Below are 19,316 nucleotides of genomic sequence, written 5' to 3'. Positions count from 1 at the left end.
ATAAACAGCAAAACCAAATGTTTTGGCGTATATAGGTATAGATACAGACACAGATTACCCATTCTCTGTACTTTTCTTTCAAACTTCATAATTCAGGTTGCATTTTAAGATTGATTTTGAGTCAAGACTTTGATGCCTAGAAGGAATTTTTTCCCCAATTATTGATGCTATCAATACCCCCTTTACTCCCTTCTCTGCTCTTTCTCTCTCTGTCTCTCTCTTTCTCCATCTCTCTCTCCCGCTCACCATCTGCATCTCTGTCTCTCTCTCTCTCTGTCTGTCTCCCGCTCACTGTGTCTGTCTGTCTGTCTCTCTCTCTGTCTCCCCCTCACTGACTCCATCTCTCTCTGTCTCCCTCTCACTATGTCTGTCTGTCTGTCTCTCTCTCTGTCTCCCCCTCACTGACTCCATCTCTCTCTCTCTGTCTCCCCCTCACTGACTCCATCTCTCTCTCTGTCTCTCTCACTGACTCCATCTCACTCTGTCTGTCACTTTCTGTCTCCCTCTCACTGACTCCATCTCTCTCTGTCTCCCTCTCACTATGTCTGTCTGTCTGTCTCTCTCTCTGTCTCCCCCTCACTGACTCCATCTCTCTCTGTCTCCCTCTCACTATCTCTCTCTGTCTGTCTGTCACTTTCTGTCTCCCCCTCACTGACTCCATCTCTCTCTCTGTCTCTCTCACTGACTCCATCTCTCTCTCTCTCTGTCTCCCCCTCACTGACTCCATCTCTCTCTCTGTGTCTCCCCCTCACCGACTCCGTCTCCGTCTCTCAGGAGTCCAAATGATCTTCCACACCTTTCACTTGGAGAGTTCCCACGACTACCTGCTGATCACCGAGGACGGGAGCTTCTCGGAACCAGTGGCCAGGCTCACGGGCTCGGTGCTGCCTCACACCATCAAGGCGGGTTTGTTTGGAAACTTCACAGCCCAGCTTCGGTTTATATCAGACTTTTCCATTTCCTATGAGGGCTTCAACATCACGTTTTCAGGTACTTTGGGGTCTTCTCTGGCAGTAATCGTACCATTGTGTGAAGAAGTGCACACGTGTGTGTGTGTGTGTGTGTGTGTCTGTGTGTCTGTGTTTACAGGTAAACGGCTGACCAGTGGGAAGGTCTAGTTGATGTGGAGAAGGAGGTGAGACCCAGGGGCAGCTGCCTGGCAGCCCCAAGACATTGTTTGCCACACGGTCAATTGTAAATTCTCATCCCCGCAAATTTGCTAATATCACTGCCTTCTCAGCCTCTTGTCATCAGTGCTACCAGAACCTCTGTGGACACTGTCCTTACTGGGGAGTGTGCTCAGAATTCACTGTGGTCTTGTTGTTTTGGGTCCTACCTTCCAGGAGACCCAGTACTTGTGATGAGAGCCACCTTTAGGATGAAAAAAATGTGACCATGTGCAATCGGGGATGAGCTTCTTATTGACCTTAATGCCATCATTAAAGCAACAAACCATACTTCAAAATTAGGAAACATTTTCACCTTTATTATAAAATATAGATAATACTTGTGAGAGGTTTATGTAGTTTCAGCCATTGTCTGTATGTGTTAAATTGCTAAGAATGGTATTAAAATATTTTTATAGGTGAGAAAAACCAGTACAGACAGTTAACTGGTCAAATATTTGGGGGATAATTTTAATCACTTAAACAGTGTTCCACAAGCATCAGGGTCAGATGTCCTGCCGGGTCTCAGACACACCCCAGATGACAGAGGCAGTCACAGCTCTGAGATGACTGACTGGTGTAAACAATTGTATTAATTTCCATTTGTGTATCTGATGCTTTGGCAAAGAAAGTGTTTTCCCATATCATGTTTCACTGCCCAGAGCTAAAGTAGTTTTCATAAGGTGGTCTCTGAATCCTATAATTACAAACAGTTTCTTCTATTTTTATTGTTCCAGTTAATTCCCTAATAATTTTGATGCCACTCATCAGATTCTTTGCTAAAATATCTGAGTATTTATGTTATCTCCTTTTCTGAGGCTAAAACTCTTTGTAGAAGTATTTCCTTGTTCCTCTTTCACATCAAGTGAAATTCCAGTCCAATCACATCAATTCCAGTCCAATATCTTACACACAGTAGGAATTAGTTAAGTTGTCAATAAACACTTTCTAAATATCACATGATCATTAAAATGTATAAAATGAAAGAAATATATAAAATGAAATAAATATATAAAATGAAATATATAAAAGCTTTTTTAGCTTTATTGAAGTATGATTTTAAAATTGAAATATTGTTTTTTTTTTAAAGACTTCTTAGGGATTTTAAGATGCTCTGAATAATTTTCTACTCCCTGTAATTACGACCAGTTGCCATTTATCTTAATCTGACTTTGTTGATTTTTCCTGTTATTTCACTGCATTAATGGAGCTTTCCAGACAGGCTCAGACTACTTGGTATCTTCGAAATTTGCTGCAATCAATGGTAATCATGGAATTGGCCACTTTCTATATCAAAGACTTAAATCTTCCTAACGCTAATACCTAAATCTGTCTCTCTGTGTGTTCTCCGGGGGTGGATCTCAATTAGAATCGCTGTGAGACTATCACTCCACTCTCTTCCTCCTTTCATCGTGATCCAAAATGAATTTAAGCAGAATACTCCAAAGACAGAAATTGGCAGTGGTGCCAGTCTGTGGATCTGTGCCGTAGATGTTTCTCAGGAGTCTGTGCAACCTCTATCCATTCTACACCATCTCTTTCTTAGTTCCATCACTCCCCACACACAGCCACAAGTGACGCAGCCACAAGGAGGCTTTTGACTCCAGGAGTCAGAGGGCAGGTGTGAAGTTGGCTGTCTCCTTCCATAAACTCCCTCAGCAACAAAGCAAGGGAACAAGAACAACACACACTTTTCTGTGTCTTTGTAGCTCTTTGGGGCAGTTTTAAAGTATTTTTAAATTTTAAGAGCAAAGTGGCAACACTTTTTGAGCATGTGTAACAATTCATGTGCACACAACCCATAGAACGCAGTCTATAAGACTTGCACAAGGAGTCATGTTTGTCTGTACTCTATCACACATGCGCTCTCAGACAGTCAGGCTAAGAACAAAATACACTGAAACCTGGCTGTGAATGATTGCCAGTGACACTAGCACAATGGAGTTTATTCTTTCTGCCCAAAGAAGTAACAACTTTACTGTGCAAATGAAACATTTGCTCATCTGAGGATTTTTCAAATATTTGTACCAAATCGGTATGCTCTTACATCTGGATTTTTTATTCCTTGTTAGTCTGGTTTGTTTCTGTCTTTTTTAGAAAGTTTATTGAAGTGACTTCTTAGAAGGCTCATTGGGTAAAGAATCTGTCTGCTAATGCAGAAGACACAAGAGACCTGAGTTTGATACCTGAGTTGTAAAGATCCCCTGGAGAAGGGAATGTTTTCCCGCTCCAGCATTCTTGCTTGAAGAGTCCCATGGACAGCAGAGCCTGGTGGGCTGGCTACTGTCCATGGGGTCACAAAGAGCAGAACACGCCTGAGTGCACATGCACACAGACATTAAAGGATCATTTGACAATTTTGTCTCCCAGTCCCTGCAAATAATGAAGGGATATTGGGAGAGAAGAACTCAGACAAGAAGTCATGTTTGTCTATGCTGTATTACACATGCAGTTTGTCTATACCGTGTCACACATTATCTGTCCCTGCAGATAATGAAGGGATATTGGGAGAGAAGAACTTAGTAGTCCAGAATGTTTAGGTCAGGCTGTCTACCTTCCCAGATCCATCTGCTCTACCTTGAACATCCATTTCTGACCATTCTCTGTGTCCACTTACTATTCCAACATCCCTTCACCAGGTCTCCTATGATTCTGCCTTCTGAATGCCAACTTTCTGTGAGTTCACATAATTTCCTGGTCATTCTCTTCCAAAGATGAGAATATGGGCAGCTCAGTGCCTTTACAGATGTGGTTTCCTCTTCATTCAAAGTCTTTCTTCATCCCTCACCAGGCAAATTCCTCCCTCAAGAGGTCCAGTACTATCTGTTCTTCTTCCTAGGAAGTCTACTGTTATGTTTTGATATGACAAATAAATATTTACTGGGTTGAATTAAATGATATTACTTTTTCCCTTGCTGGGTCATGTTAAAAATAAGTCAAATTAATGATCATATTTCCAGAGTGACCAGAGTAGTTTGAATATGTTGGAGATCCAGAACAGAGTTTGTACGTAAATGAAAAACAGGACAAAGACAGTGTGGCCAGCATGGTACTCACGTGTTGACCAGTAAGTTGGGTAAGACAAGGGAAAATGGGGAAAGAGAGTTCTTCTTATGAGGTCAGGACGCCAGTGGTAAAGCTTGTGGGTGATGGGAGTAGAAAACATGGATTCAAATTGAGAAATACTGGGGGAATGATAGTTGAATTTATTATGTTTATTGAGAATAAAGAATCCACAGTTAAGAGAGCTGGAAATCAGGAAGGGGAGGCAATTTGTTTTTGGAAGAACCAGCACACTTTCCCCACCATCTTAGGAAAACCTGTCTTTTGTCTCCCCTTCATTGCAATAATGCTCATTCTTTAACTGTCACATTAACTTCTTTGAAACTCTTTCTGTCATTCAAATCCCTGATGGTGGTCACCATTTGATCCTATCTGACTAAGCACTGGGCATTAGACACTGAAGAAAAAGACAAGAAGGAGAAAAATGGTCTGAAGGATGGATCTTGAGACCAATGACACTGCAGATGCAACTGTACTGTTATAATTGAGGTTTGAAAGAATCAATACCATAGAATGAGAGAAATATAAAGTGTTATTAGCACTGGTATTTTGTACATTTAATCCACAAATACAGCAAAACACCAGACATTAATCTTTTTTTTTCTTGATTACTAAATTAGCACCTTCTTCCTGAGTAGTTTGCAGAAATTTCCAGCAGTTTCCAGAACATTTTCTACTGCATTTCAATAAAACATGGCTTAAAATTTAAACATAGGCAGGTTACAGTTTTGCTGTTCCATACTGAGGTGTATTTTAGGGTTGGAATTGGTTATGATAAATTTTCCACCAGCAAAACCCTGTGACGTTGCTTTTAGTTTCTGCTCCGCTGTGTCTTGTTTATCCAAATCACCTTTAAGAAGAGGACAGTAACTGACTTCCACAATTAGATGTGTCACTAGACAAGTCCATACTGTTAAAGTGACAATCTAAATGGATCAGGTTATTATAATGTTATACATCTATTTTGAAAAAAATATTTACTTATTTGCCTGCACTGGGTCTTAGTTGCAGCATGCAAACGCTTAGTTGCAGCATGTGAGATCCAATTTCCTGACTAGGGATTGAGCCTGGGCACCCTGCTTTGGGACCACAGTATCTCAGCTACTGGACCACCAGGGGCGTCCCTACATCTGCATTTTTAAATACTATAAGTTATTCCATTTGTCATGTGAAAACCCATAGTACAAAGAACAGCAATCCACGTGACAGTCACAGCAGAGTCTGGGGAAAACAATATATGTCTAGTGGTTTACTTTTTAAAAAATAATAGCAGCTTTTGATTCTTGCTAAGTGATGTTTGAGTGTTTACACAGATTCCCACGTGTGCTCTATCCCTTCCTGTCTCAGAGTACGACCTCGAGCCGTGCGATGACCCTGGCGTCCCTGCCTTCAGCAGAAGAATTGGCTTTCACTTCGGAGTCGGGGACGCACTGACCTTCTCCTGCTTCCCGGGTTACCGCTTAGAAGGTGCTACCCAGCTCACGTGCCTGGGTGGGGGCCGTCGTGTGTGGAGCGCACCTCTGCCAAGGTGTGTGGGTAGGTGGTCACACGCTTTCATTTCATTCATCCAGGGGGCAGGGCGTGGTGCAGTCAGCGCGCAGGGCCCCCGGGCCAGGGAGGGTGAGCGCCACCCGCTGGGCTGGACGGGGACCACTCCACTTCCCAGGGCAGGGGGACGGGAATGCCTCTGGGCTGTGGTTGCCTCATTGATAAATTCAGCCCCTTCCAGCTCTAAAACCTCATGACTGAATGGGGGGAAAGCTAAAGCCTTTGTCAAGCGTAGTAAGGAGGAAGAATATATATATATATATATATATATATATATATATACACACACACACACATATATACTGTGTACCTGGGACAAAAGAAAGAGCAAAAGCTAGAAGCCAGGCTGTATTACCACAACCTTTGACAATTCTGTTGGTTAGAAGCAGTGAGCCTCTCCTGGTGACAATTTAAAGTACTGGTTTTCTTGTTTCTTTTTTTTTTTTCATTTATTTTTATTAGTTGGAGGCTAATTACTTTACAATATTGTAGTGGTTTTTGCCATACATTGACATGAATCAGCCATGGATTTACATGTATTCCCCATCCCGATCCCCCCTCCTACCTCCCTCTCTACCCAATCCCTCTGGGTCTTCCCAGTGCACCAGGCCCGAGCACTTGTCTCATGCATCCAACCTGGGCTGGTGATCTGTTTGTCATGTTTCTTTACACTTTTATGAGAAGATTGTACATACTCCTGCAAAGTGGGCATGCCAGCAGTTGCAATGCTGGATTAGGTTTCTCCCTGTGTTCTCGAGGAATTCAAGCGGTCATTCTGTAGAGCTGTATGAATCTTTATTTAGGTATTTGGAACAAGGCATTGTGCTGAGACTGTGGAATCAGGATGCCTGTTCCGTGGGGTGTGTTTGTTGCTCACCTGAGCCTGTGCCACTGTGAGGAGTTAGCAGAGAATCGATCTGGTGGCTTAGAGTTTAAACACGGAAGCTTGGGCTGAAGGTCTGGCCAGTCTAGTCATTAGCTCCGGGGCCATGTCTGGCGCCTGCCCTCTGCAGTGCTGCTCGACATGAGAAGGGCTTGCAGTCTGTCCTTTAGAGCTACCAAGCATGGCTAAGGTCACAGGATTATGGCATCTGTCTAGTGAGGACCCTCGGACCCCTTAACTGTGAGCCTTCTGAGTTCTTCAGCAGCCCCTGGTAGCCTCCACGGACCTCTTACCAGCTGATACACTTGAGCCTGGTGGGCAAGTTGTGAAACTGAAATTTCATAACCCGTAAAAGTGCTGAATTGTTAACTTAGTAGACCATACTTTTCCCAAAGCACAGACTCTCTTTAATTATTTAGAAATATTATGTGATTCAAAAGTCAATACTGTCTTATTGTGTTTCAATGTGGCATAGACGTAGGGTAGTGAGGACTTTAATATAGACCAATGAACATGAAGTGTATCTCTCTGCTTCCTGTCGGGGTGCATATCTGACCTTTCTATGATCTGACTTTCTCCTAAAATAGTAGTTCTCACTTTTTCTAAGTTATGGATTTTATTTGAGAATTGGATGCCAATTTTGGACATGGCCTAAAGAAAAAAATGAGTACTTTCTAAGAAAATAATTTTCTAGATGATCCTAGATGTTCCCAGAGTTGCCTAGCATCCACTTACCCCAAATTAGAAATTACTGAACAAGATAGTTAAAATCTGGAGGAAAAACTCCCAACCCAATGAAGTTGAAGATTTATTCCCCATATGTAGCATTGTCTATCAATTATAATATTCTATTTGCATTTATTCTATTTTATCTAGATCCATTCTTATTATCTGGGTTTTTGCATTGTTGCCTTAAGTGTAAAATGAGGAGCAACTAGGATTGAAATAATAGTTAATATTTCTAGACCAGCACAGCTCTGAACTTTTTGCATGTGTCAAATCCATTCTACAGATGGGAACACTAAGAACCTAAGACCTTTGCCCACCAGCACAGTTAGCAAGATTCCAACCCTAGGCCTTTCACCCCAGCACTGAGACAGCACAGTGGCTTGGCCTGAGGCTCTTCTATATTTTCCCTCTTGTGCTTTACCAGCTGCTCCCCAAATTTTCTTCCAGCCCATCTGGGCACAAGAGACCTTTGAATGACCGTGTTATTGTTCAGTCGATAAGTCATGTCCAACTCTTGTGACTGAATTAAACACTACAGCTTGCCAGGCTTCCCTCTCCTTCACTATCTCCTGGAGTTTGCTCAAAATCTCATTCATTGAGTCAATGATGCCACCCAACCATCTCATCCTCTGTCACCCCCTTCTTCTGCCCTCAATCTTTCCCAGCATCAGGGTCTTTTCCAGTGATCCGGCTCTTTGCATCAGGTCAACAAAGTTTTGGAGCTTTCGCTTCAGGATCAGTTCAGTTCAGTTCAGTTCAGTCACTCAGTTGTATCCAACTCTTTGCGACCCCATGGACTATAACACGCCAGGCCTCCCTGTCCACCACCAACTCCCAGAGTTTACTCAAACTCATGCCCATTGAGTCAGTGATGCCATCCAAACATCTCCTCCTCTGTCGTCCCCTTCTCCTCCTGTCCCCAATCTTTTCTAGCATCAGGGTCTTCTCTAATGAGTCAGTTCTTCGCATCATGTGGTCAAAGTATTGGAGTTTCAGCTTCAACATCAGTCCTTCCAATGAATCTTCAGGATTGATTTCCTTTAGGATTGACTGGTCTGATCTTGCTGTCCAAAGGGACTCTCAAGAATCTTCTCCAGCACCACAGTTTGAAAGCATCAGTTCTTTGGCACTTACCCTTTTTTATGGTCCAACTCTCACAACCATACATGATTACTGGAAAAACCATAGCTTGGACTATGCAAACTTCTGTCAGCAAAGTGATGTCTCTGGTTTTTAATATGCTGTCTAGTTTTGGCACAGTTTTTCTTCCAAGAAGTAAGCATCCTTTAATTTCTTGGCTTCAGTTATCATTTACAGTGATATTGGAGCCCAAGAAAATAAAGTCTGTCACTATTTCTACCTTTTCCCCATCTATTTGCCATGAAGTGATGGGAGCAGATGCCATGATCTTAGTTTTTTTAATGTTGAGTTTTAAGCCAGCTTTGTCGCTCTCCTCTTTCACCTTCATCAAGAGACTTTTTAGTTCCTCTTCACATTTTGCCTTTAGGGTGGTATTATTTGCATATATGAGGTTGTTGATATTTTTCCTGGCTATCTTGATTCCAGCTTGTGCTTCATCTAGCCCAGCATTTCACTTGATATACTCTGCATATAAGTTAAATAAGCAGGGTGACGATACGCAGCCTTGTTGTACTCCTTTACCAATGTTGAACCAGTCTGTTGTTCCATCTTTGGTTCTAACTATTGCTTCTTGTCCTGCCTGCATACAGGTTTCTCAGGAGGCAGGTAAGGTGGCCTGGTATTCCCATCTCTTTATGAATTTTCCACAGTTTGTTGTGATCCACACAAAGGCTTTAGCATAGTCAATGAAGCAGATTATTTTTTTTAATCCTCTTGCTTTTTCTATGATCCAGCAAATGTTTGCAATTTGATCTCTGGTTTGTCTGCCTTTTCTAAATCCAGTTTGTACATCTGGAAGTTCTAAGGTCATGTATTGCTAAAGCCTATCTTAAAGGATTTTGAACATTACCTTGCTAGCGTATGAAATGAGTGCAATTGTACAGCGGTTTGAACATTATCTGGCACTGCCTTTCTTTGGGATTGGAGTGAAAACTGATGTTTTCCAGTCCACGGCCACTGCTAAGTTTTTCAAATTTGCTCACATACTGAGTGCAGCACTTTAACAGCATCCTCTTTCAGGACTTGAAATAACTCAGCTGAAATTCCATCACCTCCACTAACTTTGTTTGTAGTAATGCATACTATGTCTCAATTGTCTTCACATTCCAGAATGTCTGATTTTAGGTGAGTGACTACACCATCTTGGTTATCCAGGTCATTAAGACCTTTTTTGTATAGTTCTGTGTTTCATTGCCACCTCTTCTTAGTATCTTCTGCTTAGTATCTTTTTCTTAGTATCTTCTGCTTCTGTTAGGTCCATACCATTTCTGTCCTGCACTGTGCCCTTCTTCGCATGAAATGTTGCCTTGATATCTACAATTTTCTTGCACAGATGTCTAGTCTTTCCCATTCTGTTGTTTTCCTCTACTTCTTTGTGTTGTTCATTTAAAAAGTCTTACCTTTATCTCCTTGCTATTCTCTGAAATTCTGCATTCAGTTGGGCTTATCTTTCTCTTTCTCTTTTGCCTTTTGCTTCTTCTCTTTTCTCAGCTATTTGTAAGGTCTCCTCAGACAACCATTTTGCCTTCTTACATTTCTTTTACTTTGGGATGGTTTTGCTCACTGCCTCCTGTATAATGTTATGGACGTCCTTCCATAGTTCTTCAGGCACTTCTGTCCACCATATCTAATCCCTTGAATCTATTTGTCACCTCCACTGTATAATCATAAGGAATTTTATTTAGGTCATACCTGAATGGACTTTGTTTCCCCTACTTTCTTCAATTTAAGCCTGAATTTTAAGCAATAAGAAGTTCATGATCTGAGCCACAGTCAGTTCCAGGTCTTGGTTTTGCTGACTGTATAGAACTTCTCCATCTTTGGCTGCAAAGAATAGACTCAATCTGACTAACCATATTTCCGAGGGCACTAAAACCCAGCAGGTGACCCACGTGGCACCTGGGAGTTCTCCTCCCTCCCTTCCCCTCTTTCTCCACATCCAAATAGTGGTAGTTCTGAAGAGTCTGCTTCCCCCAGAGCTCCTCTCTGCCTGGCCTAGAGAAGCCTTCACCTTCACATCCTGAAGATGCCCCTGCCTCCAGGACTGCCGCCCGGGGGGCCGCAGCCCCGTAGTGATCTGTCTGAATTCAGAGCCTCCTCCATCTGTCGCTTAACAGAACTTGAGGCAGCCTGCGGAAGGGTCAGTGTTACTCACTGGCAGACCCTGGGACTTCCCACCCAGCTCACTCGTGAACTTGAGCTTAGGCACACACCTACAGTCCCGTACACATTGCACAAGAAGCGGACTTGCCTGGTTCTCTTACCTGCAGGCCTCTCTCTTCACCTCTCCTTACTCACAGCGTGCACCCCCTTTTCTAGACTGCCCCTCCTCATTTTGAACCCCCTCCATGCGGCTCTCTCCACCCTGCTTACTCCCCGGCTGGAGAGGGACCCTCCGGGCTCACCATCTGAGCCAGTAAACCTGTCTTCTTATGTCTGTCTCCCCCGCTAGGCCGACCTTTCCTTTACAGTGGGGGCTGCCTTAGCCCAGATTCAGCTCTGGGCCTTACTCAGTAAATATCAACCAATCGTGATTTCTTTCAGAGGTGCCTATCTTGATCTCACAGTTTGATTCAGTGACACTCTGTGTCTGTCTTTCTTCCTTCAAAATCATAGAAATAAGAATAGCCTATCCTTACACCAGAGTTGCAGATCCATTCTGAAGATCACACCCTGGAGGAAGGCCAAGTGAGTTATGAGCACGCTGCTTCACCTTTCCCTAATAAACACCTGGTTATAAACAGAACTTTGAGTGGACGCGGGGCTGAGAACTGCCCTGACCTGCATCCCGTATGTGAAGAAGTGTCACGGTGAGATTAGGAGGCACTGTGGGCTTCAGTAGTGTTTAGAGGAGCAAGTCTTCAGCAACAGAATTTGAATCAGATCAGTGTAAGTAGGCAGATTGCGTGCATGCTCAGTCATTCAGTCATACCTGACTCTTTGAGACCTGGTGGAGCCTGCCAGGCTCCTCTTTCCATGGGATTCTCCAGGCAAGGATCCTGAAGTGAGTTGCCATTTTAGCATATATTTTCACCTATTGTGTTACTATCAAATAGTAAATTAATATCCCTGATAAAGTATCTGTTAATATTGAATATTAATGCTTACAGACAATATGGTTAGTGCTCTGGGTGTGGACTTTCAGCTTCTGAAGCTGTGAGAAATACTGATCAATGTTGTCCTTTAAGCTTCTCATCTCTTCTGTTATATCACCCAGAGCTGCTAAGACAGCCTTCACAGGTTGATGCTTTTGTACAGAAGAATTAACTGAAAAATCAATTGACTCCTTGCTATTTTTTGAAGTTACTTTTATAAGTTTAGTTCCATTACAGAACTCTAAATGACAATTCAATTTTAATTACAGTTTCAAGAGGTTCTTTATTAAAAAAAAAAAAAAAAAGCCAATGATTCATTTTACAGGAAATTATATTCTTTCATCTTAAAGTCATTTTAAATGGATTATGGAAAGAACTTAAAATTGACACATTTAATTGCTCCAGGAATGGAGATTTGCAATGGATGTCTGAAATCAAGTTCAAAGAATTTCTGAAATTCTGATGACTTGCATTCTTTAAGTTTCTGAGCACCTGCTTTTTCACTGTTTGTCATATTTCACTGAATTATCTCCTATGGGACAGTCTTGGGCTTTAGAGCACTTACTCAGTCTTCTTTACACATTCCAGTTCTTTCATTTGAAAATCATGTTGCATCTGTCTTTGTGCACTAGGACATTCAATTGGAAATAAACTTAAGTCATTAGCCTGCCTCACAAACAAGATCCTGGTGCAGACGTTCCTGTTCCATGGCAGGATATTTTGTAGAGTGTTAAGATGCTCAATCATGACAGCCTCATGTTCCTACTCTTTTGGAGTCATAAATTCACATGTGTTTCTTCAGGGTTTCTTAACATCTGTAAGCATAATTAATAATAAATATTGTACTTTGACAACATAGTGTGGTTGTTACTAGACCACCTGAGGTTCAAATCCCAGCTCTGTCAACTGCCCACCCTGCCCCATGTGATCTTGAGCAGGTTAATTAACCTGCCTCAGCTTCCTCATCTGTAAAATGGACTTACCATCGATACTGACCTCATGGAATTGTTTTCTTTATTTAATGATATAATACTTATAAAAATGCCTTCAGTTCAAGTGACGAATAGACCAAAAGAAGAATAGATTGCTGTACCCAGACAGGCAAAGTCTTATACTTTTTATCTACCCTTTTGTTGTTCAGTCGCTGAGTCGTGTCCAACTCTTTGCAACTCCTATGGACTGCAGCATACCAGGCTTCCCTGTCCTTCACTATATCCCGGAGCTTGCTCAGACTCACGTCCATTGAGTCAGTGATGCCATCCAACCACATCATCCTTTGTCTTACCCTTCTCCTCCTGCCTTCAGTCTTTCCCAGCATCATAAGTACTTATTTGATCTTCCAGTGTGTTCCTCTAGACTGGGAATTCTAGAATTTGTTTACATGTCCATTTTCACACTATGACTCTTTCCTTTATAATCTTTGGATTCACTGTTTTCTTTTAGTGTGTGTCCTCTTTTCCAAACAGCCATCTATCAGGTCACCTCTGTGCTCCAAGCTCTCCAGGGATCCTGGTTCCATGACCCCCAGACACCCCCTGCCATCCTGCCCAGTCTGTGTTTGCAGCCAGATCTAAGTTCTCCCAAATGTTCCCCTGCTTCAGTCATGCCCATGAGGCCCATAAAGGCACTTGTGCTTATTTCTTAATGTTTTCTCCCCCATTTCCCATAAAACCCCCAGTTATGTCCTTTTGGAGGGAAAGGTAAGGGCAGGGGAACCAAGTTCTCCTGTGTTTTCTCCCTGATTCTCTTCCTGACCGTCATATGTGGGGACATCCTGAGATTCAAGGGCACAAATCATCTGGAGTTGACCCTGAATCTCCAGCTTTTTCCTTCCATCATCAGGCCAGGGAAGCCCCACTTCTGTACAGAGGAGGACTTCAGTTATTGTCAGAGAGAGACTGGGCAGTCGGAGATTTATGATTATGAAGACGGGCATGCCTGGGACATTTCCAAGCTGTGTGACCCTCAGGAGGCCCCCCTTAAACTGAACCCTGCCCCGCTCTCACCCCCATTACGTGCAGGTATTTTACTTATTTTCAGTTTCCAATTTTATCATTACTCTTCACACTCAGGCTTGTTTTGTTGGAATTTTAAAAGTCACTGTGCTTATCACAGTGTGACTGAGAAGTTAGTTCATGCAGAGTCACATGGAGCGTTCTTGTCACACAAGCTTACACACACACACACACACACACACACACACATATGCAAACACACATGTGAACACTCAGGGCAGTTTTATCTTGTTATGGTTGTTTTAGACACTTAGAGTTTTAGAGGTTAGCCTAGCATTCACTTTCATTGGTGAGGAAACGGGTGCTGAGAGTCTAGGTGACTTTCTCTGAGTTGGCAGAAAGTTGAGGGCTGTATTTGTTTTCATTTTTACTCTAAGTTCTTTATGCAAATTTGGGTCTGGAGGTGAACTGCCCTCTCCTTTCATCAGGAAAAGGGGAAAAGAATGTATTTTCCGCCATCACAGGGACTTCTGTCCCAAGACAGTCAGACAGGCTCAGGACTGTGACACAGCAGTGGAGGACTCGGTGGTCCGGTCCATGGTGAAAATCCCCTTTAAGTGCATCCAGGCTGAGGCCGTGGAATGCTGGCAGGGGGAATTGCGTGGACATTGCTGTGGAGTCAGCACGTTGGGGTTGGCGGGGGCGCTCCACGAGGCCGAGCTGGGGCTCGGAGAGGCGACCACCCAGGGGTCAGTCAGAGTGCTCAGGCTTATCTGTTTCACCCTAGAACTCTTTGCAGGATAGGAGGAAGAGGCATCTACTAAAAGAAACAAGAAAATCTTGAAAATGGGATGAATGGGGATATCTTTCCTGACCAGTTGGTAAAACAGTGAAAAGAAGTCATTAGTCTATAAAAGCAATATGTTATCAGCAGACATACATTGAGAGAGAAGAGGGCTGCCATGATTTTAAAGTTTTTATTTATTAAAATCAGTAATTCCACTTTTGAATCCTCTTTCTTTTTTTTAATGTCCTGTTTATTTTAGCTGAATGTGGAGCAAGTGTCAAAGGAAATGAAGGAACGTTACTGTCTCCAAATTTCCCGTCAAACTATGATAATAACCATGAGTGTATCTATAAGATTGAAACGGAAGCTGGCAAGGGGATCCATCTCAGAGCACGAAGCTTTCAGCTGTTTGAAGGAGATATTCTGAAGGTAAAAATAATTTTCTTTAATAGAACTCCATCTTTCCTTCGCAAGGAATAAATAGGATCTTGATCCAGCTATATCATAGATATAGATACATACCTATATATATATATCTATATCTTTATATATACACATTTTTCCCAATTTGCTTGCCCAACTGGTTTGAGATAGTGGTCTCTATCATCATGTATATATGGACTTTAAAATATCTCAGTCTGTAATGCTGGATCTGAAGTGCATTAGCTGTGTATCTTAGGCATATTTTTTTAAGATTTTTAAACCTTAGTTTTCTTATACATAAAAGCATGCAATGGTACCTACCTTTTTTTGTGATGTTTTGAGGATTAAATAATTTAATATAGATATATATTTGTAGCCTTGTGCCTAGCTCACACTAGGAGTTGTATTAGTAAAATCTTGCAGGATCCTCAGACCAACCCTTTCTGAGGTCCCTCTTGATTTGCAAATGTGGTCACGACAGAGCATCCTTCAGAGCTGAAAGAATCTTGATGTGACAGTGGAAACAAACCTGGCCACTGTCCTGGGATCACAAAGCCGGGTGTATGTGGAGAAGCTACACCAGGAGGAGGCAGTCTCACACACAAGGCTGAGCTATGTTCACAGAACTCTGGGGTGTCCGAGGCATGGGGCCAGCCACAAGGGTCAGTGAAGTAGGTGATTCTTAGCCTCAGAGCCTCAGGGAGCTGCTCTGGGGCAGAGGGCTGGGGGTTCAGACCTGCACACCACTCACATTCCAGATGGACTCAGGAAAATGGGCAGAGAATGGATCCAGGGCACCAGGTCTTGCCTTGATCTAAAAATCTTAGCTCCAACTGCAAGTGCCACCAAGCTCCGTCTGAAATACTTCCCATATCTCCTGAAACTATGTCAGGAAACTGGGGACCTCCCTGGGTCTAGGGCCTGAGTAGTTGGCACTTGCAGCCTGAGCCTCAGGGAAAGAGTGGCTTTGAGCAGCAAGGACCACACTGGCCACCATCCAGCCTGTCCACAGCTGGTTCCGGGGGACTGAGCACCCTGTCCACCACCACAGCTGGTTTACAAGAGGAACACGTCTCATTCCCTTTCTAAAGTCCGAAGGTGCCCAGTCACATGTTCTTCTACGCAGATACGCACAGCGTTCCAGCTCAGGGCCAGTTAACTTGACTCACTCGAAGCTGTGAGCATTGAGAAGCTATGCAAAGAGCCTGCTACCGGGTGGGCCCCAGTGCCCCCCAGGGGTGTTCTCTGTTTGCGTAGTGAATGAAGTGGATCACTGGCAGTTTCTATCTAAAGAAGCTTCCAGACGCAAGTGCTCCCTTCCTCTAAGTCCACCCTTGACCACAGTTCTAGGTCATAATCTAGAAGACAGATTTTATTTAGCTATTCTTTCATTGCAATGGTCTTTCAAAAAAGCTCATGTTGGCAGCATGAGTCACTGTAATTAAGAAGTGATTTTCAGGTATAAACTATATCCTCACTGATCTAGAAAAAGTTAAAGTTGAATCATACAAAACTATTTTCTTTGCTAACCTCCCACTCAAGATGTCAGCAAATTTGGGAAATACAGGTCACAGGACTGGAAAACATCAGTTTTTACTCCAATCCCAAAGAACGGCAATACCAGATAATATTCAAACTACCATACAGCTACACTCATTCCACACACTAGCAAGGCCATGCTCAAAATCCTTCAAGCTAGTCTTCAAAGTATGTGAATCAAGAGCTTCCAGATGTACAAGCTGGATTCCGAAAAGGCAGAGGAAGCAGAGATCAAACTGCCAACATCCACTGGATCAAAGAAAAAGCAAGGGATTCCCAAAAAACATCTACTTCTGCTTTATTGACTACACTAAAGCCTTTGACTGTGTGGATCACAACAAACTGTGAAAAGCTCTTAAAGAGATGGAAATATTAAACCACATTACCTGTCATAGTGTACAGTGAATGGTGCCGGATTCCTGATCTGCAAAAAAGTTTTAGCTTCAGGACCAGGGACCAGGCTTGATCACTCAAGAGCTTTTGTGTAGCAGAGTTTTATTAAAGTATGTAAAGGAATAGAGAAAGCTTCTGACACAGACATGAGAAGGGGAACAGAGAGGGCTCCCTCGCTAGTCTAAGCAATGGAGTTGTATACTTTTTAAGTGGTTATTATAACAAATCAAAAGAATGTCTCAAGGTTGTAAAGATCTTACTAGACCCACTCCCATAATTTACATTTAAAGATGACAGAATTAGAACTAACAGTATAAAGATCTTACGGGACCCACTCCCGTAATATACATTCTAAGATAAAAGGATTAGTCAGAAGGTTTTCAAGAAGGAGAAGCTGTCCTCAGGCAGCATACATTGCTGTAATATAATCCTTTGTACAGAGTTTGAACTGAGTTGTTTGTTGTGTAATCATCAGTTCCAGGCTTAAAGAAAAAAAAAATATTATGTGACTAAGACTAAGGAATGTAGAGGGGGAAAAGGTTTTTGTCCTTTCGTCCTCCTTGAGAATTCCAGGCCCCTATCTCCTCCTCTGGGACCCCGGATTTTTATCAACCTACCTAAGAATTGACTCTGTCACCTGTATCCTGAGAAACTTGTATATGGGTCAAGAAGCAACCTTTAGATCCAGACATGGAAAAACAGACTGCTTCAAAATTGAGGAAGGTGTATGACAAGGCTGTATATTGTCACCCTGCTTATTTAACTTCTATGTAGAGTACATCATGCAAAATGATGGGCTGGATGAATCACAAGCTGAAATTAAGATTGCCAAGAGAAATATCAACAGCCTCAGATAGGGAGATGATACCACTCTAATGACCAAAAGTAAAGAGGAACTGAAGAGCCACTTGCTGAGGGTTAAAGAGGAGAGTGAAAAAGCTGGCTTAAAACTCAACATTCAAACAACTAAGATCATGGCATCCATTCCTATCACTTCATGGCAAATAGAAGGGGGAAAAGTGGAAACAGTGACAGATTTCATTTTCTGGGGCTCCAAAATCACTGCAGACTTTGACTTCAGCCACGAAATTAAAAGATGCTTGCTCCTTGGAAAGAGGAGCTATAACAAACCTAGACAGCATATTCAAAAGTAGAGACATCACTTTGCCAACAAAGGTCCGTATAGTCAAAGCTATGGTTTCTCCAGTAGTCATGTATGGATATGAGAGTTGGACTATAAAGAAAGCTGAGCACCAAAGAATCGATGCTTTCTAGTTGTTGTGCTGGAGAAGATTCTTGAGAATCCCTTGGACAGCAAGGAGATCAAACCACTCAATCCTAAAGGAAACCAATCCTGAATATTCATTTGAAGGATTGATGCTAAAGCTGAAGTTCCAATACTTTGAAGTTTCAGTACCTGATGTGAAGTCCACCTCATTGGAAAAGACCCTGATATTGGAAAGGACTGAAGGAAAGGAGGAGGTGGGTAGCAGAGGATGAGATTGTTAAACAGCATCCCCAGCTCAATGGGCATGAATCTGAGCAAACTCCATGAGACAATGAAGGACAGCGAGGCCTGGCGTGCTGCAGTCCATTGGGTCACAAAGAGTTGGACATAGCTTAGCAACTGAGCACAACACAACATACAGCCTCTAAGACAAACTTTTAAGAACAGTTAATATACTTTGGTGCAGGTGACTGATTAGAGACACTGCATTAAATATACACTGATGAGTATTATTAGAATGGAAGGAAGCAGATCATGTGCGTTTGTGATTGTGTTCTATTTAAACTTGTTGATTATAATAAAAAATCAGAACAAAATCTTGCTTACCACATTTAATCCCAGAAAAACTGTCAGTTATCTGAAGTGCCGAGATATTTTGCAAGTAAATATTTTATTGAACATGCTAATAAATATCAAAGTGTTAAATTTCCTGTGGGATTATCTTAATTTTAATTAATTTTATTGGCATATAGTTGTGTAGTTTCTACTGTCCAGTAATGTGAATCAGTTATATGTATACATATATCCACTATTGATACTATATTTAAAATAGATAAGTAATGAGAACCTCTTGTATAACTCAGGTAATGGTATGCTCTTTGGTAACCTAAATGGGAAGGAAATCCAAAAAAGGGGATATAGGTATAGAGATTATCTTAATTTTTGATCTTAAATGCTGTTTATATTGCCCCCATATAAATAGTATGATCCAATTACAAAGGCCACAATTTTTATGTATACAACCTCCCACACTTATATACATGATGTTTCCTTGTTTTGAATGGAAAAATCGTGTAACAGAAGTATATTAGTAGTTCTAAGAATGCCATGGTAACATATGTAGTGGAAAGAGAGGTTAGTTTTGGAAACAGCTCTGGGGGTAGCGCCTGCAGGCCTAGGGATGGTTTCGGCGTTGTCATTCCAGGATTCCTTGTGATGTTTTCTAGAATTAAAAATCAGTGCTTTTGCCCTCCAACACTATCTGGGTTGTTGCTTGTGATACATGTGAAGCATGAATCCAGATTTTCAACTTGAGAGAACTGATAACATAATATCCACACTAGTCAGTTCCTTCTTCATCCAGAGAT

At 42.1% G+C, this 19,316-nt stretch overlaps 1 protein-coding gene across 1 annotated transcript in view; it reads left to right on the top strand.

Annotated features, from left to right (window-relative positions):
• LOC136176275 (CUB and sushi domain-containing protein 1) overlaps nucleotides 1-19,316 on the top strand; it is a 1,594,796-nt gene that overhangs the window by 1,241,991 nt on the left and 333,489 nt on the right. Inside the window, exons 19-21 of the mRNA XM_065946402.1 lie at nucleotides 775-990; nucleotides 5,577-5,765; nucleotides 14,626-14,795. Coding sequence (XP_065802474.1) covers nucleotides 775-990; nucleotides 5,577-5,765; nucleotides 14,626-14,795 — 575 coding nt within the window. The remainder of the gene's footprint in view (nucleotides 1-774; nucleotides 991-5,576; nucleotides 5,766-14,625; nucleotides 14,796-19,316) is intronic.

The sequence above is a fragment of the Muntiacus reevesi genome, chromosome 10 (assembly GCF_963930625.1).
Source record: "Muntiacus reevesi chromosome 10, mMunRee1.1, whole genome shotgun sequence".
In the NCBI taxonomy this organism is placed as follows: domain Eukaryota; kingdom Metazoa; phylum Chordata; class Mammalia; order Artiodactyla; family Cervidae; genus Muntiacus; species Muntiacus reevesi.
The sequence above is the reverse complement of the archived record's forward strand: the minus strand, read 5'-3'. Positions and strand labels throughout refer to the sequence as shown.